At 48.9% G+C, this 26,542-nt stretch overlaps 1 protein-coding gene across 5 annotated transcripts in view; it reads left to right on the top strand.

Moving 5' to 3' along the window:
* AOAH (acyloxyacyl hydrolase) overlaps nucleotides 1–25,828 on the top strand; it is a 120,446-nt gene extending 94,618 nt beyond the window's left edge. For all 5 annotated transcript variants that reach the window (XM_030551363.1, XM_030551365.1, XM_030551364.1 and 2 more), the window contains exons 21-22: nucleotides 6,510–6,586; nucleotides 25,249–25,828. In XM_030551363.1, the coding sequence (XP_030407223.1) occupies nucleotides 6,510–6,586; nucleotides 25,249–25,377 (206 nt within the window). In that variant the 3' untranslated portion in view covers nucleotides 25,378–25,828. The remainder of the gene's footprint in view (nucleotides 1–6,509; nucleotides 6,587–25,248) is intronic.
* Nucleotides 25,829–26,542: the final 714 nt, after the last annotated feature.

Genomic DNA, 26,542 nt, shown 5'->3' with positions numbered 1-26,542 from the left:
TCCAATGGCACCGTTCTCGGTCCCCCTTGTGGGGCCGAAGTCAACGGTGCTGGCTCCAAAGTTTTTGGCCCTGGGTGCTCCTCCAAAGGGGTGGGTCTCTGGGTTGGAGATCCACTCCTCCCCTTCTTCCAGTGCCACTTCTGTGTCTGTTAATGGGACTGGTGCCAGGTCGATCCTGCCAGTTTTGGCACCGGGGAGCGGCAGTGCTGCGGGTCTCTCCCAGAGTCCTTCCACAGTGCTGCTTCTACCACTGCTGCTGGGGCACTGTGCACCAATGAGCTCAGTGTCAGGTCTTGCCACACCGATGTAGGTTGCGGTCTAAGTGCCGCCTCCATACGGAGCTGCTTTAGGTGGAAGTCCTGCTCCTTTTTGGTCCTGGGGCGAAACCCTTTAAAAATCCTGCACTTGTCTGTCTGGTAAGCTTCCACCAGACACTTTAAGCAAACGTCGTGGGTGTTGCCCATTGGCATCGGCTTCTTGCAGGACTTGCAGAGTTTGAATCCTTGGGACTTAGGCATACCCCAAGTCCCCAAGGGGGAATGTGGTCAGGATGGAGGGGAAACCCCCCACTCCCAACAGCTATCTGCTGTAACAACAGAAAACCACTTAAACTGAATTTAGCTAGACTAGAAATAACTGTAAACTACACTGAACTGAAAGGCGAGGGAAAAACGAGGAGAGCTTACTAAGCAAGTCACTGCAGTTCCAACGACCATCACTGGCAGTAAGAAAAAACTGAGGTCATGCCCGGTCGGCAGGGTCATATATTGAGTGCCATGGAGGCACAACTCCAGCAGGCTACAAGGCCAACCCAATGGGTGCTGCTAAGGGAAAAACTTTCCAACGACTGTGCACGTAGCATGCACACGCCTAATTGGAATGGATATGAACAATCACTTGAAGAAGTTAAATTACTCACTGTGTAATTTATTTGGTTTAATGAAAGGAAAGATTAAAACAAAATGAACTGTACTTTATAATACTACATCAAATAAACTAGGTAAACAAAATCAGCCACAACACATACCAATTTTATCTTGGAAATACATTTTACAAAGTGTTCTACACCCTATATGTGTACATAGTAGTATTGGCTTCCACTTGGTAAAACTGTCAATTCCCGAGTTCCCTTAAGCAGCCTGCTTCATAACAGTGATGGGCACTGACCTACTTTTTACTTTCACTGAAGTGAGTGTGTATCCCTCCTAAAATCTCGAGACATTCAATATTTAACAATGGTTGTATAATTGTGTTGAGAACAGCCTATAACTACGTAGATGGTAATGCCCAGTGTTGTTTGCTCAGGATGAATTTTGGGTGCTATTGGTTTTTCCATATTTTAATCCCCACAGTGCTACTTAAATGGGCATGCAAGTTGAGATGTTAACTTTGGCTGAAGAATTTATTAATCTAATGCAGAGAACCATATAATTTTTTAAAAAACGCATATAAATTGGCGCTAGCTCTTAGAAAGGCAATAGACACCCACAGACGAGATGTCTGCGTTCATCGAGCCTTTGGGCATACTCAGACAAGGCCTAGTCTATGACAGTTTTTAAAGTGAAATACATTGGACCAAATTCAGCCCTGGTGTAAATGGGTTCAAACTGTCACTGTTTCTTGATTAAGAACAGTATTATGTCTAAAAAGTAAAACAAACCACACACATACACACACAAATCCTAACCTACTAAGTAGTGTGGTTGGGCCAAATTCAGGCACAAAACTATGTGGTTACCAAAATAAGTCCCAGTGTTGATGATAAAACAGCATTAAAGTGGGTTAGGATTGTGACAATGTGTGGGCATGGCTACATGGCAATCACAGGGTATGGTAGCAGTACACATAGATAGACCCACGCTAACTTTAATCAAACTAGCACTGCCCCAGGAGCAGTGAAGCCGTGGCAGAGAGCACTTCCGCACAGGCTACACAACCCTGGGTAATGACTCACGTGGCTAGCCTGTGCAGAAGTGCATGCTTCCACAGCTTCGTTGCCCCATTACACAAGGTAGCTTGATTTAGTCTAGCTCGAGTATGTCTAGATGAGCTACAGTCACATCTGAGGACTGCCATGTAGTCACGCCCTCAGGCCCCTTTCTCAGTCCCGGGCCACCAGTCTGAGCCATGAGGCAAGAACTGGGATTCAGGATCCACTTTTGGGTCAGAAGCCAGAGGTTTTGAAACAATGAGATGTCCCTCTGTGACCGCAGAGCCAGGATATCATGGCACCTGTGGCTTAGGGGCCGTGCACGGGTTGTGAAATAGACAGATAGTGAAGTACAGCTTCCAGATGCTATTGTCACTGTGGCTTTTCTGGTAGGGGCAACTATCAGTCAGAAATTGGTCTATAGGCTTATTTAAAGTAGGAGTAGAAAAAAAGCGAAGTGAAAATTATTAAGGGCTGGATTATCCTGTGGAGAGAGGCCAGACAAAATTGCCAGGAAACTCTGTGGGATGAAACTCACAGAGCTTCTCAGCTTCACAGGTCCTGGGAGTTTATGGAGAGAGCTCTGAAGGTCTGGACACACATTAATGGCATTTGTCTGAGATGCCTTTGGGGTGTGTGGCACCAACACTGCCCTGCACCATGCTAGTGCAATTCTATTTGCTCCATGAACTAATGTGCAAGGGCTCCCTGCATCCTCTCTCCCTGCTGTGCAACCTGGCAAGAGTCTGCCACTTAAACACTATGTAGCCTACAAAGCTTGTCCCACAACCAGTGGTCTGTGTGTGATACAGCTGTGTGATACAGCCATGTAGCACTGCCGGGGGAGGGCGTGTGTGTGTGTGTGGTGTGTGTGTGTGTGTGTGTGTGTGTGTGTGTGTGTGTGTGTGAGATGGTTGAACTAGTTACAAAGCCTATTGCTGCATCATTGGCTAGAGATGCTAAATGTAGCCATTAAATATATCAGAGCAGATCCTCAACTGGTGTAAATCAGCACAGCTCCATGGAGATTAGTGGCACAGCACCGGTTTATACCAGTTGAGAACCTGTCCAATAGCTTCTGAAGACATTTAAGAACACGGGATACGTGGCTGAAGCCCAATCTGTCCCCTACCCTCTTTGATGTAACTATAGATTAACTCACATCCTTGCCAAGGAAAAGAATAAAACATGTTTCTGCTCAAACACTAACTTGAATCCCAAAATTAAATGGTACCTTCAATCTAAAACCCTCACAGTATTACACTTCCTAGAATTGGTCCATGCTTATGCCTCCCAAAGGCATTTTATTAAATATCCTTAATGCATAAAAAAAGATACCAAACGGGAATACAAAGCAAAAGGCATCATCTCTTTGCATCCTTGAATTATACCTTGCCTACTCTTTCTTGCCTATGTGAAAACCTAAAATATTGTAATTGTGACAGCTCAGTGTTGGCTTACTTTAGATCAGGGGTCGGCAACCTTTCAGAAGTGGTGTGCTCAGTCTTCATTTGTTCACTCTAATTTAAGGTTTCGCGTGCCAGTAATACATTTTAATATTTTTAGAAAGTCTCTCTCTGTAAGTCTATAAACTATTGTTGTATGTAAAGTAAACAAGTTTTAAAAAATGTTTAAGAAGCTTCATTTAAAATTAAATTAAAATGCAGATCTTATCAGTTTAGTGCAGTGGTTCTTAACCTGGGGTGCACGCACCCCCTGGGGCAGGGCCAGTGCAAGGATATTTTGTGCCCTAGGCAAAACTTCCACCTTGTCCCCCCTCCCCCAATGGCACATCGGTTCATTGAGGGGCAAATCCCAACAAGCCTTTATAGACCCCAGGGGCCAGCATGCCCAGGGGCCAGCAATGCCCAGGGGCTGCTCCCCAGGTCAGGTTCCCCTCTCCCCTCCCCCTGAACTCCCCTGGAGGGTGCATAGCCCCCCCACAAGCCTCCCCCACCCCACTCAGGTGGTCCCCGCCCTGAGTCCACTCACTGGCTTTGCCAGGCTTGGGTCACTACAGCAGCTCGGCAGGGAGGAGCAGGCCTGGGGCTTCCATTTATATGACCTAGGCGGTCGCCTAGGGCTCCAGGTTTTTTAGGGGGTGGCATTTTGCCACACTTGGTGGCAATTCAGCGGCGGGGGGTCCTTCCGCGCTCTGAGTCTTCGGCGGCAATTCTGCGACAGGTCCTTCACTCGCTCCAGGACCCTCCGCCAAAGTGCCCCGAAGACTGGGAGCCACAGAAGGACACCCCCGACGCAGAATTGCCGCCAACGACCAGGAGCGCGGAAGGACCCCTGCCTAGGGCGCCAAAAACCCTGGCGCCGCTCCTGGGGAGGAGCCGCCTTCCGGAGACACCGGAGAGCAAGAGCATCCCGCTTGCGGCAGCAGCGAGCTCCAGCCATAGAGGAGCCGGTGCAGTGCAGGGGGGCAGCAGCCCTGCAAAGGCAACGGTGCAGCTAGCGGGGAGCAGCTGTGCCCCCCCCGCCCCTCCTACCCAGGCTGCGGCCTGGCACTCCCGCCCGGGGGGCTCCTGCAGGCTGCAGTGGATGTATGCAGGTGCCAGAAACCATGCACCCTGAGGCTCCCATCTCACCTAGGGTTATCATATTTCAATAATCAAAACAGAGGGGACAGCCCTGCCCTAGCCCCGCCCTCATCCACTTCCTCCCACTTCCCATTCTGATTGCCCTGGTCAGAGAATTCCCCCTCCCCCGCTCCTTGTCCCCTGACTGCCCCCTCCTGAGACCCCCCAACCCTAACTGCCCCCCTAGGACCCTACCTCCTACCTCTCCCCTGACTGCCCCAACCCTTATCCACACCCCCACCCCCAGACAGACCCCTGGGACTCCCATGCCTCATCCAACCACTCCCTGTCCCCCAGCAGAACCCCCAGAACTCCTGACCCATCCAACTCTCCCCCTGCTTCCTGACTGCACCCCGGGACTCCCTTTACCAGGCCCATGCTGGTCAGACGCTGGCTCCACATGGAGGCAAACTTTCACATGGAGTGCTGAGGCAGTGAGAGGGGGAACTGGGGGTGCGCCTGCCCGAGCTGCGACCCAGTGTGCCCCCCCCCGGAGCTCCTGCAGCAGATGCATGCGGGTGGCGGTCTCCGTGCACCCCCCGGCTCCCCTCTCACTGCACTCGGGCTCTGCGGCTCCCAGGAGTGTGAGCCACCACCACCGCCCCTCCCGCAGGAGGATCAGGGTCCTGCGCCGGCAGCTCACACTCCCAGGAGCTGCAGAACCTGAGCGCAGGGAGGGGGGAACCAGGGGGTGCGCCTGCCACCGGTCTGGGGGCCTGGCTGCTGGCCCCGCTCAGCCTCCTGCCGGCCTGGGGGTCCGTTCACTCAGTCGGCTGCGGGCGCCAGGCAAAATCATCTCAAGTGCCAAAGGTGGCACGCATGCTGTAGATTGCCAACCCCTGCTTTAGATCAAGTGTCCTGGATTAAAGTATATAGAACTGAGGTATGTCTGAGTAATATTGTATTGCTGCTGCTTCCCAGATCCCTTATGAAAATGCAATATGTATCTCATGAGCAAATTTGTTTAAATAATATAATCGCCTAATTTAAGAAGGACTTTGAGTGCCATGATTTGTTTTATTTTTTCTGGTGTAATATATAAGGAAGATACAGAATGAATGATGTGTTACAAATAAGCAATATTTTTTAAAAATCTGTCTGTTTTGAATCACTTATTCTTTGTCTGTTTAAATCAATATTGTAGGTCTGATTCTACAGATAAATCAGTGTTTGAAAAATCCAAATTGGGCCCTGGGTACAACAGCAGTGATTCTAGGGCAGATTGTTTAGCCGAAATGCTGTTTTCAAAAGGAGATGGAGCAAGAGAGCATGTTCTCTCATGATGGAATATGTACATAACAACATTAAGAATTCTCAATCCAGCATTATAAAATAAATTATTGAATTAGGAGTCGGCTAAGGCCATTTGAACTGGTCCGATGCATGCTTGCCATTCAACCCTTTTCAAGAAAAGAAGCGTTTTATTCCTTTTTATTCCTTCCATGACTCTGGGGCTTACTGAACAGCATCATTTGCCTTGAATGCAATGCTTATATAATTCAGAAAGGTTATTTGTCAGAGTTGAAAAGGGCCACTCACTAGAAAAGTAACTGAAAATGACATTCTGTTCCTGAAGTCATCACCCCAACTGTCTACTGGTACAATCTCTTTTTCCAATCAGAAGTGTTTCTATTTCTGGCTTTGCTGAAGATGCTACTGAAATGTAAAATGAGGTAGTATTATATCAGTGTTTAATATTTCATAGTGTCACTCACTGCAGCAACATTCTTAGTTAGAAGGCAAAGTTAATTGTTTTACAATCATTTATGTTCAAAGAACTTCCCCGTATAAATACACTGGATAAAAAAATAAAGGCTTAAATACTACCCTACGGAAAGGGGATTGAATGCAGTATTGGCTCTGGCACTATTTCATAAATTAGCATAATCTTTATGCACGGCAGTTGTCTGCTAAAAATACTCTCTCTGATGTGGCATGAAGGGGATGTGATGTTTGTGTGTGTGTTTAATCCTTTGTGATTATGTGATTTACAGTTGTTGATGAGTGGCACAAACTAGGAGGAGAAAGCTGGCAGCTGATAGAACCTGCTGATGGATTCCATCCTAGTCAGGTAAAAAAAATGTGGGAAAAGAGGGGCGAAGTTGTTTAGGTTTTCAAAGACTCATGCTTCAAATCTCAGGAGGGGCTGTCAGCCTTTTATCCTTCTAAAATGAGTACATTTGTGTTCCCTTCTGTTTGGAGGACAGATTACAAACAGGTTGGTTCTGCATTAAAGATAGCCAAAGTTTCCCTGCTTGCCTATGTATTTCAGAGTGCCATGTGCCTGCGTGATGCCCTTTAGCCCCCGAAGAGTTCCATTTCAGTTGTATGCTGTAGTTGGAAACCTTCACTGGCAATTTGCTGCTTTCCTTCACTTGTTCATCTGTATGTTGTTCATTGAGGCCCTGATCCTGCAAAGACTCGGTCTGCATACACAGCAGCTGGGAGGTGTGGAACTAGCACACTAAAAATGTATATGGTACCACAGGCAGAGGCTCAAATTAGCCACCTGAGTACTGCTGGGTACGTACTCAGGCACCTAGCCTGAGCCATCGCCCATGCTACCGTGGCCACTGATATTTTAGTGCACTAGCTCAAGCACAGCTCATGGGTGTATGTCTACCCAAGCTAGGAATTACACCTCCCAGCTACAGTGAAGACATATCCTTACACGTGTGCTTCACTACTACACACAGGCTTAAACTTAAGCACGTGCATGAGTTTTTGCAGGATCAGGCCCTAGTATGTTAAGCTACTCAGTTAGAGCCAATTTGCACTCCACTGCCACATGGATGCACAATGTGGAGGGGGCAAAAGAAGCCTTCCACCTCATTTCGTATTTGACATCCAGGGAGCTGGCCACATGGAATTGTGTTATTTCATATCCATGAAGTGCTCCGAGAGAATGTAGTTTGGCATTTTAAAAAAATGATTTATAGCGACTTTCTCTTTGCTGATTTCTTGGCTTTCAAAAATCCACAAGAAGTAAAATATCAGCAAATATTTGCAGCATTGCCCCCGAGTAGGGCTAGCTGCCACAGTGCACAAACGCTTCCAGCGTTGCAGCTGCAACAGGCCATGGCAGATCTCCCAGCAGTCACTACCTGGCGTGAATATTAACTGTTAGCAGCCATCTCCTCTGGTTTTGGTGAATAGTTCTGAATTGCCATTTGTCAGTGGCAAGACTCCTGTTCTGTGCAGTGGCCTTAGGGTTTTTCCCTGTATGGGGCCAAGTTCTGTGGTCTTTACTTAGTTTATATTTGATCCAAATACCTCATGTCTCTATAGCAGGGGTGGGCAAACTTTTTGGCCTGAGGGCCACATCGGGGTTCCGAAACTGTATGGAAGGCCGGGTAGGGAAGGCTGTGCCTCCCTAAACAGCCTGGCCCCTGCCCCCTATCCACTGCCTCCCACTTCCCGCCCCTTGACTGTCCCCCCTCAGAACCCCTGATCCATCTAACCCCCCCCACTCCTTGTCTCCTGACTGCCCTGACCCCTATCCACACCCCCACTGCCTGACTGCCCCCCAGAACCCCCTTCCCCTTAGCCACCCCCACCCCCTGTTCCCCATCCTCTTACCATGCCGCTCAGAGCACCAGGACTGGCAGCCACGCTGCCTAGCCGGAGCCAGCCATGTCAACACACAGTCTAGAGCACCAGGGAAGGCTGATGGCTCTCACATCTGTGCTGCCCAACAGGAGCTCGCAGTCCCACTGCCTACAGCCCTGGCGGCATGGCGAGCTGAGGCAGCAGGGGGAGGGGGACAGCAGGGGAGAGTCCAGGGGCTAGGCTGCCCAGCCGGGAGCTCAAGGACCAGACAGGAAGGTCCCACTGGCTGCAGTTTGCCCACCCCTGCTCTATAGGAATTTACTTAAATAAGGACCAACTGCCAGATTTTTAAAGGTATTTAGGTGCCTATCTTCCATGGCTTTGAATGGGAGTTAGGCACCTACTAGGAGTATTGCATAGCTACCTTTAAAAATCTGGCCCCAGGTGCAAACTGAGTAAAGGCCTCTGGATTCGTCCCATAGGTTTTGTAAAGGGATTTGGGACCCTTAAGGATGAAAGGCCATATAGATGTAAAATATTATTGTGATTATTTTATTAGACGGAATTAGGTGAAATCAAGCCATATTCCCAAGATCCTAAAGTCATCATAAAGGGCTGGTTAGTATCCAGAGGGATTGTTTTGAGCAGTACTTTTGTCATGAGGCTCTGCTGGCTAATTACACTGTGGGCTACCACAAAGGGAGATTCAAAAACTGAACTTTGTAGGTCAGCTTCTCCATTAAAGCCCAGTACAAGCCCAGGCCATGACTCAGCTCAGGAGTGGCTCATGCTGGAGTTATTGCCTTAGTGCATTTTAGCAGTTGTCACAGGATGGTTCAATTTCCCATGTTTTTAAAGCTTAGCTCGTCTCAAATAGCGGAGCAAAAGTTTATATACTTGGTTATAATTACAAGACATAAAAATGCACAGAACAAGTGAAAAGTTTATTGGGCTTCACATTAAAAATGGAATCAGCCTAGCAATTTTTTTGTCATTTAGTTTTGTGCTGAAACTCTCATATAGGTGAGGTGTGCAAGACAGCAGTAAAAGCAGTGGCTGCTATTAATCATCACATACGTTAGAGATGGATTTACAGGTTTAGAAACATTTGCACTCCTTCCTATATTAGAAACACATGCCCTTGAACTACAGGCAGATCAGCTATTGGAATGTCTGACCTATCCTCCAGACAGGTTGTGGCAGCATGTTGAATTTTGGTCATTGCCTGAAGGTTATTTTCCATGGCAGTGTTTCTGGGCCAGATAAAGTTGACTTGACACTATGGCAAAGCCACTGCTAGGAGTAAGGCTTTCAAGGGCATTACTGCCTACTGTGGTGGCATTCAGTATGGTGGCCCTGGTTAACCAGAGAATATATGTGAGGTACCCTACAGGGGGTAGGGGATTTGAACACCAGTCCATCCTAGTTGTAATACAGCCCAATATTCTCAAATGTTGCGGTTGGCCATGCAGTGAGGGCTGTGAGAGTGTTAAAGTAGTATTAGGTATCACAGGCCTCATCTATTTTTTATAACTGTAATAGACAGCTGAGGCAATAGACAAGCATCTCTCTTTCCAAGTTAAAACCGACTCCTGCTAGACGTGAGTCTCCTTTGCAGCAGACATTCTTGCTTGGCTAACAGTACAAATAAATAGCTAGTCACATAAAAGTACCATCTCAGATCCTACTGTAGTGGGGAAAGCTTGGAATGGGCTCAGTTTTCACTGCAGGACTTTTTGAATGAAACATTTGCAAAGCTTGGTGAACTATCTGAGGTTAATAGGCCTGTTGTTTTTTAGTTGGCAACGGCACTGAAATAACGAATTACAGTCCAAATCCTTGGATCTGACTGAGCTGTGCAAAGAGCAGAACCTGGGGCTTCGGGGCAGAGCAAAGGTGATATTACATCACCTTGATGTCTTCTTATCCTGAGGCTTAGCAGAGGCTGCGCCAATTTACAGCTAACTTCAATGGCCGCCAAAGGGCCAATAGTACCATCCACGGATTGCATCAGTGCTCCAAAGAGGCCCCTTTGCTCCTGCCCACACTCCATATGCTGTGGGGGAAGGAAGATGACACAGAGTGAGCTACAGCAGTTGCATACCATCAGGTGATTCTCATCTGCAAGGGGAGTTGTCAGCTGGCCACTTAGGGGACAGCTGTAAATCTGCTTTGTGCCACTGGGATGTTAGAAAGTAGATATTAATGAGGACCAGGATCTGGCCATGTGAATTTAGACTTCTTTTTGGATTATTTCTCTCACCTCCACCATTAGCCTTTTGCAGTTCTTAAAGACTAGTGCTCCTGCTGTTAGCGTGATGAGGAGGCGTGGCAGTGATGGAGAGTCCACAACCTCCATAGGTAACTTATTTCAGTGCTTAACCACCCTGACAGTTAGGAAGTTTTTCCTAATGTCCAATCTAAACCTCCCTTGCTGCATTTTAAGCCCATTGCTTCTTGTTCTATCCTCAGAGGTTAAGAAAAACAATTTTTTTCCTCGTCCTCCTTGTAGCAATCTTTTGCATACTTGAAAACTGTTATCATGTCCCCTTTCAGTCTTCTCTTCTCCAGACTAAACAAACCCAATCTTCCCTCATAGGTCATGTTTTCTAGACCTTTAATCATTTTTGTTGCTCTTCTCTGGACTTTCTCCAATTTGTCCACATCTTTTCTGAAATGTGGCACCCAGAACAGGACAATACTCCAGTTGAGGCCTAATCAGAGCAGAATTACTTCTCATGTCTTGATTACAACACTCCTGCTAATACATCCCATAATGATGTTCGCTTTTTTTTTTTTTGCAACAGTGTTACAATGTTGACTCATATTTAGGTTGTGGTCCACTACAACCTCCAGATCCCTTTCTGCAGTTCTCCTTCCTAGGCAGTCATTTCTCATTTTGTATGCGTGCAACTGATTGTTCCTTCCTAGTGGAGTACTTTGCATTTGTCCTTATTGAATTTCATCCTAGTTACTTCAGACCATTTCTCCAGATCCTTTTGCATTTTAATACTATCCTCCACGGCACTTGCAACCCCTCCCAGCCTGATATTGTTCTCAAACTTCATAAGTGTACTCTGAAAACCATTATCTAAATTACTGATGAAGATACTGAACAAAATCAGACCCAGAACTGATCCCTACAGGACTACACTTATTATGCTCTTCTAGCATGACTGTGAACTGATGCTAACTACTCTCTGGGAATGGTTTTCCAACCAGTTTTGCACCCACCTAGGTTGCATTTCCCTAGTTTGTTTATGAGAAGGTCATGCGAGACACTACCAAAATCTTTACTAAAGTGAAGATATACCATGTCTACCACTTCCCCTCATCCACAAGGCTTGTTATCCTGTCAAACAAAGCTATTAGTTTGATTTGACACAATTTGTTTTTGACGAATCCATGCAGATTGTTACTTATCATCTTATTATCTTCTAGATCAGCAGTCCCCAACCTTTTCATCTGGCGGGCACCAGATGAAGGACCGTGGCGGCAGTTGAGCATCCGCTGAAATGCCGCCAAATTTTGGCAGCATTTCGGCAGCGACACCTCTCGATGACGCCGCATGTCAGTGGCAAGTGGTGTCATCAAGAGGAGTCGCCGCCAAAATGCCACTGAATTTCGGCAGCATTTTGGCGGATGCTCAACCGCCATCCAGGACGCAGGCGCATTTAGATGCCCCCATGGGCACCATGGCGTCCGCGGAACAGCGTTGAGGACCACTGTTCTAGATGTTTGCAAATTGCTTGCTTAATTATTTGCTCCATTATCTTTCTGGGTACAGCAGTTAAGCTGACTAGTCTGTAATTTCCTGGGTGGTTGTTATTTCCCTTTTTATAGCTGGGCATTATATTTGCCCCTTTCCAGTCTTCTGGAATCTCTCCTGTCTTCCATGACTTCTCAAAGATAATTGCTAATGGCCTGGATATTTCCTCAGTCAGCTCCTTGAGTATTCTAGGATGCATTTCATCATGCCTGGGTGACTTGAAGACATCTAATTTGTCCAAGTAATTTTTAACTTGTTCCTTCCCTATTTTAGTGTCTTCTGAGCCTACCTCATTTTTAATGGCATTCAGTACGTTAGATGTCCAATCACCCCCAACCTTCTTGGTGAAAACCAAAAGAAATCATTAAGCACCTCTGCCATTTCCACATTTTCTGTTATTCCACCCCCAACACACATACATCATTGGGTAACAGGCCTAGCCTGTCCTTGGTCTTCCTCTTGCTTCTAATGTATTTGTAGAATGTTTTCTTGTTAATGTCACTGGCTAGTTTGAGCTTGTTTTGTCTTTACATACTTGTGTTATTTGTTTATATTCATCCTTTGTAATTTGACCTAGTTTCCAGCTTTGTAGAATGGACCTAAGGGTCACAGTGGGGTTACAGAGAAACTGGATATGAATTGACAATGTTCCCTTGTGGCCAAGAAGGCTAACGGCATTTTGGGCTGTGTAAGTAGTGGCATTGCCAGCACATCGAGAGATGTGATCATTGCCCTCTATTCAACATTGGTGAGATCTCAGCTGGAGTACTGTGTCCAGTTCTGCGCCCCTTGCTACAAGAAGGATGTGGAAAAATTGGAAAGAGTCCAGCGGAGGGCAACAAAAATGATTAGGGGGCTGGAGCACATGATTTATGAGGAGAGGTTGAGGGAACTGGGATTGTTTAGCCTGTAGAAGAGAAGAATGAGGGGGGATTTGATAGCTGCTTTCAACTACCTGAAAGGGGTTCCAAAGAGGATGGGTCTAGACTGTTCTCAGTGATTGACAGAACAAGTAGTAATGGTTTTAAGTTGCAGTGGGGGAAGTTTAGGTTGGATAATAGGAAAAACTTTCACTACGGGGGTGGTGAAGCTCTGGAATGGGTTACCTAGGGAGGTGGTGGAATCTCTTTCCTTAGAGGTTTTTTTGGTCAAGCTTGACAAAGCTGGAGCTGGGATGATTTAGTTGGGGAGTAGTCCTGCTTTGAGTAGGGACTGGACTAGCTGACCTCCTGAAGTCCCTTCTAACCCTGATATTCTATGATTTTTAGGTCACTGAAGATCTCATGGCCTAATCTTGTAGGTGTCTAAATCCCCTAGGTGACTACATTTCTGCTGGTGAAGTCCCCTAAATATCAGCCAATGGGCATGCATGAAGCCTCCTCAGCTATGATAGTACCAAGCAGCTCACTGCATAACTCATGCCTAAGCTCCAGTGGCTCCCTCTAACTAGACATTCTCTCACCTCTCATGCCTGCACTGCCCAGTCTGATAGATGTGCTCCAGGGCCACCCAATGCAAAGGAAAAAGAGGACATGGTTCAGAAATAGGGCTCCCAATACTGTATGTCCTTATAATCATCATCTTTTAAACATGCCTGGCTCGCTCCCCTCCAGCACTGGTGTAGCTCATGTGTCGTCTTAGGATAGGGCTACTCTTGCAGCTGTACAGCCCTGGGAGTTACAGCTGTCTTCATACAGCTGTGTAGGGAAAGCGCTGCAGTATGGCCACACTTGCAGCATTTGCAGCGCTGTTGGGAGTGGCTGAACAGGCATTCTGATACCTCCGAATACCTCTGGAGGCCAATTACAGCGCTTTTGGTGGCCACACTGGTGGAGCAGCACTGCATCACCAGCGCTGCAATCGTTATACCCCAGGCAGAGCAGGAGTACAGCCAGTGCGGCAGCCAGGGAGATGCAGCGCTGTATGTGCCTTGCAAGTGTGGATGATGAGTAAGTTGCAGCGCTGTAAACCCACCACCAGCACTGCAACTCTCCAGTGTAGCCAAGCCCTTAGACGATAAGCGCTTTGGAGCCAGAATGCTGTCTTCGTACAGCACCTAGAACAAATCAGCTGTTTAGGCAAAAGCATTCCAACCAGCTCTAACGCAAAGTCTGAAGCAGAGCTGTGGAGGGGGAAGTCACCCAGAGGTCTTAGCTCTTGGTTCTGTGTGATAGCCACACGGTCATCTTTCTCCCACCAACCCATCCTTTCCCATAAACAACCTGGGCCTAATTTTCAAATGCAGGCACTTTAGGTCCCAATCCTGAAAACAGTTACGCATGTGATTAGCACAGACAGTGGGTAGCTATGGCTACTGTCCCACACCCTTCACCCTCCTGCATCTGAGCCACTCCACCAGTCATGTACACTGCCCAGCTTGGCAGATAAAGTACCACCTCCAGTGCTGAGGTGGCTGAATCCCCAGCAGCAGGATGAGCTGGGACAATCCCCAGACCCTGGTAGCAGGAAGTGAGATGAGCCCCCGGAACCCAGGTGACCATGGCGAGTCCCTCCCTCCCCAGCATCTCCAAGCAGAACCGTAATCTCTTGTACTGCTCAAGGACCCCTTGGACAGTGCAAACATTAAGAAGTTCATCACTTCTTCATAGTAAAGTTGATGTGCACCAGCCTTTGTAATTTGAGCTGAGATTCCCCTAGTACTTCAACCAAAAACAAACCGATTTTAGGTAAAATGTAAAACAGATTTATTAACTACCGAAAGACAGATTTAAGTGATTATAAGTAACAGGCATAGAGATCGGAGTTGATTACATAGGAAATAAAAAAATTCTTAGACTAAGCAAGATTTGAACCAAACTGTCTCTCATCCTAACAGCTGGTACAAGCAAGTTACAGTGCCTCAATACATCCTTCCAGCCTGCGCCCAATCTCCCTAGGTCAGTCTGTGTCTTCCAGACGATCTTCCAGATGTTGAGATGGGGGGAGGGGAGAGAGAGGCCAAGTGATGATGTCACTGCCACTTTTCTTCCAGCAACTAGAAAGAGCCCTACTGTGGCATGGGTTAGTCTGCCCACCCTCATGAACTATGTGCCTTCTCTCAAAAGTCTCAGGGATAGAGGCGTCTTCTTGATGGGCCATTAACAATGTCTGGGCCCCTCTTTGTTGCAGTCGAAAGGCTGGCTGTTGGCATTTCCCAACCTCACAACATATTTCAGTAGCACTTATAGCAATACTGCCTAACCTCACATACAATGATAGCCTGTTAGATTGTATGTACTATTAAGGTTCAGCAGATCAAGCCTTTAAAATGATACCTCACAAGACATGCATTGTACCAAACATACCGTAATCAGATCATATTGGTGACTATGCGGGTTCCAGGGTGCTACTTTGAGGTACAGAGAGTTACACCCTGAAAGGGCCTAAGTGCCACTTTGAACCAAGTGTGACAATGCACACCCTAATTCAAGTGCCCAAGGTTTTGATTTGGGATCCACCTAGTATGTAAAGGCTTTATACGAGTGATTAAGTTGCTAATATAATTTTCCAAATGTAAGTGGGAGCTCTGGAGGGTGAGATTGTGAGACGCACTCAGCTGGGGCCTAGCTCTCCTCCTAGTGCAGTGGGCACAGAGTCAGGCCAAGGTTAACCAGTTTTTGAAAGCCTCAACCTTAATGTTGTCCCGTAATTCATTCCTTCAGGGAAGTTACAGCAGATTGTATTTATACTGTAATTTTTTTTTAAACAGACAGTAAATACAATTTTCTTTTAAGCTCCTAGAATCCTCTTTTACTACAAAAATCCCACTACGAGTTATTGCAAGGCCTATGTAGCTTTAAGGGCAATGCTTGTTTTAAAAGCAGCTGATTACTTTGTACATATGACACAATCATGCATTTCAACAAGCTTCTATAAAAACAAAACCGTTATTTGATTCATGCCCCTACAAAAAAAAAAAAATCTAAGCCCTGAGTCACAATCAGAACCTGTATGAGATGCTCTAGAGGATTCCTAATGATTATGCACAAGCAGGAAAACACAGCTTTAGGGTGATTAGAGTCTCCCTTAAGTCGTCATGACAAAATGAATTTGTACTAGAAAGACAAAGCTGCAGTGACATGTGGACAAGTTATGTAATTAAAATTAAAGGGAAATGTACCCTGTCCCAGCTAAGAGATGCTCGACAAAAATAAGCATGCAGGGCCAGCTCCCCACTGGTGTAAATTGGCATAGCCCCCATTGAAATCAGTGTACGTTTCTAAAAAAAACAGAGTAATGGTCTGCAAAAAGTTAGTAGCAGGTCACTGCAGTTGTAGATTCCTGCCTGACATCTGACCCTGCTGGGTCTCTGCTCATCTGGCAGGTACAGGGTAGCATATGCTAAATGCAATTGGTGATCTTTTTACCCATTTAGGTACAGATGACTGCCACAAACTCCTGTAGAACTGATGATGGTGTTGGCTTTGCAGAAAGCCAAGAATGACCCAGTGCTGGAAATTCTCATCCCCAAAGTGGCCTTTTTGGTCAAAGTCGAAGCTCATTGCTACTACGATGTCAGATCAGTTGAGTGCCGCATCTTGGCCACTCACCAGACTGCAGTGAGGGGACTCACACACCCGATCCCACAAAGTCCAGTCACTGCCAGGAGTTCCCTAGGCACACTCGTGAGGTATAGATCTTCTATCTGACATACCCTGCTGGGAGCTTAGACCACAAGGCCCGCTGCCTAATCTCTGGCACCAGTTTACAGCCCTCAGACTACTACCCACCTTGACAGCTGAAACACAGCCTCACCCAAAACTCCACCTGAAGTTGTGAACGTTCTGGTTTTAACTGCTCCAGGGGCATGGGATAAGGTAGAATCCTGTGCAAAGTCTTTATATGGCATAAGTTTAACACAATGGTTCGCAAACTTCTGTACTGGTGACCCCTTTCACATAACAAGTCTCTGAGTGTGAACCCCTACTTAAATATAAGAAAGTGTTTTTAATGTACATCCTCATAAATGCTGAAGGCAAAGCAGGGCTCAGGGTGGAGGCCGACAGCTTGCAACACTCATTTAACCCTCAACCCCCAGTTTGAGATCCCCAGCTTTAATACACTATTGCTCTCCTTTTAATAGCGCAAGACACCAACATTCACACAAAAATAACCTACCCTCATTGCTCTGTCTCAGTTTCCTCACCACCCCAAACCATTCAGGAGTCAGGGCCACCATCATCTGTGTTCTGAATAATTGAGCCTTCTTTTCCCAGCTTGTCTCCTTTGATCTCATCTGCTCCATCTCCTTCTCCAGCCCAAACTTCCCATGGCTCTTTAGGTGATTCAAAGAGCAGCCTTGACAGGTGATCACAAACCGCTAGCAGAGACCAAGTGTCCTTTCCCTTGATAAATCAGTGTCCTCAGTGGGAGCCAAACTGTTGCCCAGGATGGTGGATGTAGAACAGAGGACCAGCCGGGGTTCATAACCCTCTGTTGTCAGTCCTTGTACCTCTCTGAATTTCAGTCCACTGTAGAGGTGAAGAGGCAACAGTGAAAGCAACTAGCTTCTGCAGTCAAAATGAAGTTTGCAGCTTGGTAAAAACACGTAGACAGAGTTCAGTTTCACCCAGAATTCATAAATTGTACAGATTTCCCCCGGTCACTGGGCAAAGCAACATAGAGACACGCATGCTAGCCTCTGTTCACCTGATCTGTGAAGAATGGACTTCAGTCTTTTGGGCCATCATTAAAAGTACCTTTCACACATACAGAATTTTTTTCAAAAATCCTTTGGAGACTTTTGTTTTAAAAAGTTGGGATTTTGAGCATATTCTGAAACATCTGTGGTGGACAAGCACTTTGGTCCCATCATCTCACCATCATCTTTAATGCAATGGCTCTGTTAGTCCTATTTTAGTCTTGTAATTATAATCAATGCAACAGTGAGTCTTCTGAGATGAAAGTAAAGCAACCATATAATCAAAATGAAGAGGTAGAAGTGTAGCTCAGAAATTACAGTTAAAAAAAAAGCATTAACTTTTGTTACAGAAGATTCAGACTGAGATAGAGCTGTTTGGGCTTTTTGAAGTAGTTTTTTTTTTTTTTTTTTGCACTGAAGTTATACTGTTTGTCAATCACCCTCTTGCCCTTCTACAGTGTTTAAGAAGCCACTGTGGGAAGGCAGTAGCTCTGCTAATGATGGGACTAATTAAGATTATGTAACCAATCAATGCTGTCTTCGTGCAAAAGGGACTGGCTATCAACCAGCACCACTTGTGAAAAGACGGTTACTCACCTTTGTAACTGTTGTTCTTCGAGATGTGTTGCTCATATCCATTCCAGTTAGGTGTGCACGCCGCGCGTGCACGTCTGCCAGAAACTTTTTACCCTAGCAACTCCAGTGGGCCGGCAGGTCACCTCCTAGAGTGGCGCCACCATGACACCAGATATATACCCCTGCCGGCCCGCCCGCTCCTCAGTTCCTTCTTGCCGGCTACTCCGACAGTGGGGAAGGAGGGCGGGTGTGGAATGGATATGAGCAACACATCTCTAAGAACAACAGTTACAAAGGTGAGTAACCGTCTTTTCTTCTTCGAGTGCTTGCTCATATCCATTCCAGTAGGTGATTCCCAAGCCTTACCTAGGCGGTGGGGTCGGAGTGAGAGGTCGCGGCCTGGAGCACTGCAGATCCAAAAGCAGCAGCATCTCTGGGCTGCTGGACCAGGGCATAATGCAAAGCAAATGTATGAACAGATGACCAGGTCGCTGCCCTACAGATTTCTTGAATGGGCAGTCGGGCGAGGAAGGCCAGCGAGGATGTCTGTGCTCTGGTAGAGTGAGCAGTCACACGGCCCGACGGAAGTTGGGCCAAGTCGTAGCAGGTCCTGATGCAGGACGTAACCCATGACGATAACCTCTGAGAGGAGATTGGCAGCCCCTTGACCCTCTCCGCTACTGCCACGAATAACTGAGGGGACCTGCGGAAGGGTTTTGTCCTGTCCATGTAAAAGACTAGCGCCCGTCGGACATCTAGCGAGTGGAGCTGCTGCTCCCTGCAGGACGAATGGGGCTTAGGGAAGAAAACTGGGAGGAAAATCTCTTGGTTGACATGGAAAGCTGAGACCACCTTAGGAAGGAAAGCAGGGTGCGGCCTCAGCTGTACCTTATCCTTGTGGAAGACCGTATACGGTGGGTCCACCGTGAGGGCCCTCAGCTCTGACACCCTTCTAGCTGAGGTAATGGCCACAAGGAAGGCGGTTTTCCATGAGAGGTAAAGCAGGGAACAGGTAGCTAATGGCTCGAAAGGAGGGGCCATGAGCCGGGACAGGACCAGGTTGAGGTCCCATGAGGGGGCCGGAGGGCGAATTTGGGGATAGAGCCTCTCCAGCCCCTTCAGGAATCTCGCCACCATGGGGTGAGAGAAAACAGAACAGCCGTCCACGCCAGGATGAAAAGCGGAGATGGCAGCGAGGGGAACTCGTAGGGACGACAATGACAGCCCCTGGGTCTTAAGGGACCAGACGTAGTCCAGAAGAGTGGTGACGGGAACCTCCATAGGACGAAGAGCTTTCTCTGCACACCAGCAGGAGAAGCGCTTCCACTTGGCTGTATAAGTCGCTCTGGTGGAAGGCTTTCTGCTGCCCAAGAGAACCTCGCGGACTGGGGTGGAGCACCGCAACTCAGAGTCAGTCAACCATGGAGGAGCCATGCCGTGAGGTGGAGCGACGGAAGGTCCGGGTGACGGAGCCTGCCGTGGTCCTGCGTGATGAGATCCCGATGAAGAGGTAGGGTAACAGGGTTGGTCACTAAGAGGTCCAACAACACGGGGTACCAGTGCTGTCTGGCCCATGCCGGAGCTATGAGAATCAATTGGGCTTTGTCCCTGCGCACCTTGATTAGAACTCTGTGAATCAGGGGAATGGGCGGGAAAGCATAATGGAGGTGTGTTGTCCAAGGGATCAGGAATGCATCCGCGAGAGACCCGGGCTCCCGACCCTGGAAGGAGCAGAATGTTTGACACTTCCTGTTCACCTGGGATGCGAAGAGGTCTATCCGGGGATGACCCCACCTCTGGAAGAGTGAGAGGGCGACGTCCGAACGGAGGGACCACTCGTGTGAGAGGAAGGATCTGCTCAGCCGATCCGCGAGGGTATTCCGCACTCCGGGAAGGTAGGAGGCGGACAGGTGAATAGAATGGGCTATGCAGAACTCCCAGAGACGTATCGCCTCCAGACAGAGGGGAGAGGGCCTGGTGCCGCCCTGCTTGTTGATGTAGAACATGGTCGTCGTGTTGTCGGTGAACACCGCAACACAACGACCGTGGAGGAGATGGATAAATGCTTGACAAGCAAGGCGGACCGCTCTCAACTCCTGTACGTTGATGTGGAGGTTGATCTCTTGCGGGGTCCACAAGCCCTGAGTTCTCTGAGTGCCGCAGTGAGCTCCCCAGCCCAGGTCGGAAGCGTCCGTGGTTAGGGATGCGGAAGGCTGGGGCGGATGGAACGGGAGCCCTGCACATACTACGGATCGGTCCAGCCACCAGTGTAGAGAGTCCAGCACTGCCTGAGGGACGGTGACGACTGTATCCAATGACCGTCTGGTCGGTCGATATTGAGTAATCAGGCATGTTTGAAGAGGTCTCATGCGGAGACGGGCGTGCGCTGTTACAAACCTGCAGGCCGCCATGTGGCCTAATAGGGCCAGACACGTTCGGATTGAGGTCAGCGGGGCCACTCGCAACCGGAGAATAATGTCTGACAATGACCGGAACCTGGGCAGGGGTAACAAGGCCCTGGCGAGGGCAGAGTCTAGAACAGCTCCGATAAACTCTATGCGCTGCGTGGGGAGTAGAGTGGACTTGTCGGCATTGATTACGAGGCCCAAAGCAGCAAAGATGGTGCTGATCCTGGTGACGTGATCTCTGACCTGTTGCTCCGACGTACCCCGGATCAGCCAGTCGTCCAGGTAGGGGAAGACGTGGATATGGCATCGTCTGAGGTGAGCGACGACTACTGCCATACATTTTGTAAATACTCGTGGGGGCCGTAGAGAGGCCAAATGGGAGGACCGCAAATTGATAGTGCTGGCGGTTGGCCACAAAGCGGAGGAAACGCCTGTGATGGGGGGTGATAGCAATGTGAAAATAGGCGTCCTGCATATCGAGGGCAGCGTACCAGTCTCCGGGATCCAGGGACGGGATGATAGTTCCAAGGGACACCATGCGGAACTTCAACTTCACGATGTACTTGTTGAGTTCCCGCAGGTCGAGGATGGGCCTGAGACCGCCCTTGGATTTGGGGATCAGGAAATAGCAGGAGTAAAACCCCTTGCCCTTCTCGTTCTCTGGAACCACCTCTATGGCTCCTTTAGCCAGGAGCGTGTGCACTTCCTGATGGAGGAATTGCTCGTGAGAGGGGTCCCTGAAGAGGGACGGGGAAGGAGGGTGGGAGGGCGGGGGTGAGGAAAACTGCAGGCGATAACCGTCCTGTATCGTGCGTAGGACCCAGCGGTCCAATGTTATTTGGGACCACGCCGGGAGGAAAAAGTAAAGGCAGTTGGAAAACTGCGGGAAAGGATCCGTAGGGGAAACTGGTACTGCGCCCTCGGGCGCACCTTCAAAATGAAGGCTTAGGCCCTGGGGGGCCTTAGTGGAGCCCTGGCTTTGTCTTGCCTGACCTCCCGACTGCCTGCGGCGGTTGTTCCTGCCCCGGCGTCGCGAGGGGTCCTGTCTCGGGCGGAACGGGGGGTATGGACGCCGCTGCTGCTGCTGGTTTTGTTGTCTGAAGGACCTGCGTTGGGTCGCCGGAGTATGCATTCCGAGCGACTTTATGATGACCATATTATCTTTTAGGTCCTTCAGCCTAGGGTCAGTCTTGTCCGAGAACAGACCCTGGCCTTCGAAGGGGAGGTCCTGGATCGTGTGCTGGAGCTCTGGCGGAAGGCCGGAGACCTGCAGCCACGAGAGGCGCCGCATAGTGAGCCCGGAAGCCAGGGTTCGCGCGGCCGAGTCAGCGGCATCAAGGGAGGCCTGGAGTGATGTTCTCGCCACCTTCTTGCCCTCGTCCAGGATGGTGGAAAACTCCTGGCGTGCGTCCTGTGGCAAGAGTTCCGCAAACTTCTCCATTGCTACCCAGGTGTTAAAGGAGTAGCGGCTGAGGAGGGGCTGCTGGTTGGATACGTGGAGCTGTAGAGCCCCTGCCGAATAGACCTTGCGGCCCAAAAGGTCCATGCGCCTGGCCTCCTTTGACTTAGGCGCCGGGGCCTCCTGTCCGTGGCACTCCCTGTCGTTCACTGACTGGACCACCAATGAGCAGGGAGTCGGGTGAACGTACAAATATTCATACCCTTTAGATGGGGCCATGTATTTCCGCTCCACCCCCCGAGCAGTCGGGGGAATGGAGGCTGGTGACTGCCAGATGGTATTGGCATTATTTTGTATAGTCTTTATGAAAGGCAAGGCAACCCTGGTTGGCGCATCGGCTGCCAGGATGCTCACCACTGGGTCCTCCACTTCCTCTACCTCCTCCGCCTGTAGATTTAGATTTTGAGCCACTCGGCGGAGGAGATCCTGGTGTGCCCTTAAATCCAATGGCGGGGGGCTGGAGGAAGAGGTACCGGCCACTGCCTCATCCGGGGATGAAGATGAGGAGATTCCGGGCAACAGAGTATCCACGGGGGGTTGTGAAAGGGGCTGCACCTCGGTATCCTGAGGGAGCTCCGGGTCCCGGGAAGTGTCCTCCGTTTGCTGAGAGAGGGGTGGCCTGGACACCGTAGCCTCCGGTGGTCTACGCTCCGCCAATGGACGGGGGGTGATGTGATGAGGACCTTGTGCCTGGGCGTATGCCCACGGGGTCCAGAATCCCCACTGTGGATGTCCTCGATCTTGCTCCGGGAAGCGGTTTTCGTGCCTGTTGAGTGTCTTGTCATAGGCACTATCATCGAGGGAGGAGACGGAGGGCTCCGTAGCAGGCCAGGGAGGCGCTGAGCTGGAATGGTACAGCGCCGCCGGTGCCGCGAGTGATGTTCCCCTCAGTGCCGAGGCTCGGTGCCGTGACTCATACCGGGACCGGGACCGAGAGCGGCGTGATGACCTGCGCCAAGATCTCAACCTAGAGCGGGAGCGATGTCGATGTCTAGAGTGGGATCGCGACCTTCTGGAGGCCCAGTGCTGAGACAGCAATGGAGACCGGGACCTACTACCAGCGCGGTGTCGGGAGGTCGACCGGGTTCAGGACCTGCCACCGGTTCGGTGCCGGGAGGTCGACCGCGGTGCCGAACACCGAGGCGAACGACTCCTGGAGGCTCGGTGCCGATGGTGTGATGAGGCCGATCGGGACCGTCCAGATGGTGATCGGTGCCGCGAGTACGATCGGCACTGTCTGGGCGATCGGTGCCGGGCTCCGAGCGGTGCCCCGAGCGTGAGCGGTCGCGCCTTCGGGGTGATCGGCGTCGGGACGCTGGAGAGGACGGACGAAGCATCGGCTTGCCCTTGGATACGATGCGTCCCGTAGGTGGCAGCTGTGGTTGAGTTGGCTCCGTGGGAGCAATCAAGTCCCGAGCCGAGGCGAAAGTCTCCGGCGTTGACGGGACCCTTAGCTCGACCCCTGATCGTATTGGGGAGCTAGGAGGAGCTGGACTCGACGGACCCTCCGGGCCCGGAGTTGACAGTCCTGCAGGCGGTGCCACGGCTAAGGTAGGAGCCGGGCGGTCCACTCGGGTCTGCCTGGGTGTGGAGACAGACGTCGAGGGACGTAGGTCTGTCCCCGGTGCCGGAGATGGTCGGTGCCGGGGAGTCTTGCCGGTGCCGGCGCGGTCCGGTGCCAGAGCCGAAGCGGTGGACTGCGCTGCTGGTGCCGGAGAGAGAGACGCTTCCATGAGGAGGGCGCGGAGACGTTGGTCTCTCTCCTTTTTAGTGCGCGGCTTAAAGGCCTTACAAATGCGGCACTTGTCACTAATGTGTGATTCCCCTAGGCACTTCAGGCACGTGTCGTGGGGGAAGCTTGTAGGCATCGGCTTCTTGCAAGTCGAGCACTGTTTAAACCCTGGCGAGCCAGGCATGGGCCCGGTGCCGGGGAGGGCAACAGCCCACCCACAGGCAACGTTCAATAACTATTTACAAAAACTTAACTAACTACAACTATACTGAAAAGGTAACTGTAACTAACTGAGAAAAAATGTTTTAGAAGCTAAACGACGAGGAGAGCTAGGGACGTGGAGGTCAGCGAACCGCACTCCACAGTTCCAGCAACCGACACGGCGGTAAGAAGGAACTGAGGAGCGGGCGGGCCGGCAGGGGTATATATCTGGTGTCATGGTGGCGCCACTCTAGGGGCGACCTGCCGGCCCACTGGAGTTGTTAGGGTAAAAAGTTTCCAGCAGACATGCACGCGCGGCACGCACACCTAACTGGAATGGATATGAGCAAGCACTCGAAGAAGAACTAGCACTTGCAGGTTTGATTTGAACCTAGAACTAATGGGTCTCATTTTCAGAGGGGCTGAGCCCCTGCACTTCCCATTAACTTCGATGGGAGTAAGAGGGATTTGCATAAGCACCTGACAGATTCAGGCACATGAAGTTTTGACTTTCAACAGATTTTTGCTTTAAATCCTGGAGGTACTTTTGAAAAGCTCCTCTGAAAGTGTTCACTACCTCTGAAAAATCAGGCTGTTTGTTGGTTTGCTTGCTTGAAATAGCAGCTCATTAAGAGGCAGCAGCCCTACGAGGCTGTAGACTGCAATAGAATATGCTGCCTTGAATGCAGCGGAGTGGACTACGTAACCTAGTGAGGTCCCTTCCAGTCCTACACGTCTGTGATTGGCTGTAAATCTCAAGCAGAGAATCTATCCATTTTTTCCTACCTTATAATAATCTGAAAGCACATCTGAAAATGAATTTTAAGTAGCTGCTGCATAGAGCTGTCTACATGTACAAGCAGCCCAGATTACTTTCCTTCCCTGATGAGCAGCCTGAACAAAACAGTTTCATTCAAGTGTTTGTTTAATCTAAAAACTTACAAAAACCTGCAAAAAGAAAAGGCTACCAGCTAAATATGCTGCCAGCTTGCTTCCAATTACAAGGACCAATCACTTTCCTCAGGTCAATTGCATCTTAGCTCTCATACCAGGAACAAACACTTCCATCCAGCTCCTTGCTCTGCCTAGGAGTTGGACTGAATGACCCTGCCCCAGCAGTACCATCTCTTCTGTTCTACTCCAGGTTTGCTTTACGTCCTCACAAAGAGAAAAATAATATTCCACCTGCTCACTAAGTGGAACTGACGCGCAAATGTAAGGAAGGCAGGACTCTGCCCATCAAAGTGAATGCTCTTGGGGGCAGGGACTGTCTTTTTGTGCTGTTTGTACAGCACCTTGCACAATGAAGTACTGCTCCATGCTGAGTGCTCCTAGGCACTAGGGTAATACAAATAAAACCACTAAGAAACTGACCGTATTTGTCTAAACTGTTTGCAGATTACTTCAGCCCTGGGGGCACGCATTATCTGGCAGAAGGCACTAAGCGAATGGCCCCGTGTGCTTGGAAAGGAGAATCCCTTCAATAAACAGATTGAAGATGTTTTCAAAGATCAAGGGGGACACTGAGTTCAACAGTGCCAGAGCCATGCAGCACTGTTTATTCTTACAAGTGTCTTCCAGGCTGCAAAGAAAAGAAACAAAGCCAGCCTCTTTTGGCCAGTGCAGCAGTATAAAGCGCCAGCACCTTTATAGATGATGTAAAAGCCTCTTTTCAAAAAAGTGCTGTATCTCATCCGCAAAGCCACACACGAGTAACCTAGGTTTTAGCTTTGGTTATGTAGAGAGAGCCATGAAAATGAATCAATGGATGTTTGCCGACAGGACTATTTAACCACCTCAATTTGCAAATCCACAACAGGGCTTTCTCTGCCTCTAGTAAATTGAAGAAGCCTACCTCAGATTTCTTTGGTGATCTCCCTGTGGATGACTTCAACGAGTTTTGTTTGATCAGATTAACCATTTGATGTTGCCAATTGTATGTAATGGTTGGTGTGGTTGTGTCAATTATTAAAACTGCTATTTGCTTATTCAAAATGTGCCATGGATGATTAGGAAACAGAATTTTGATTTGCCTGGCAGCACTAAGGCAATCTGATTGGGCAGAGGTGTTTCCCCTGCCTCCATTGATAGTAAGTAGGGTCCACCATGACAACCCTTTATGCATTTGGAAAAAAGATACTACTTTAAGTGTTTATTATTTACACTGTTTGTGAGTTGTCATTGGCAGTCAAAGTAACCCAAAAATACTGGGGCCAGCCTGCAGCCTTTACTCACATGAGAAGGCTTTTGAAGCTAAGAAGGGTTCAACTCAGGTTAGGACTCTATATATAAAGTGATGGAGGATTGGATCCATTGGTAGCAGTGACATCACTGTTACATTTAGCTGCTTGCCAGCACCTGGCTTTTTAAACAAAAACAGTTACAAAGTTAGACTTTGCATAAAACAGCCCTAATGACGAAGAGTTCATGCCCATTATTCCATTCTTTATACCAATCTACACATGAGCAGTGCTAGCCAGTAGGAAAAATCTGTTAACCAAGCAGAACTATGTCCATATTATTTAGTGAAAGAGTTAAAGAATACAGCCTGTGTTCAGATTGTAACCTCTCTGGGGCAGGGACTGTCTTTTTGTTCTCTGTGTTGTACAGTGCTTGGCACAATGGGGTCCTAGTTCATAACTGAAGATCCCAGATGCTACCACAATACAAATAGTTGGCAACATGGCCTTAG

This window comes from Gopherus evgoodei, chromosome 2 (genome assembly GCF_007399415.2).
Source record: "Gopherus evgoodei ecotype Sinaloan lineage chromosome 2, rGopEvg1_v1.p, whole genome shotgun sequence".
NCBI classification, from domain to species: domain Eukaryota; kingdom Metazoa; phylum Chordata; order Testudines; family Testudinidae; genus Gopherus; species Gopherus evgoodei.
This window is presented reverse-complemented; position numbering and strand designations above follow the sequence as displayed.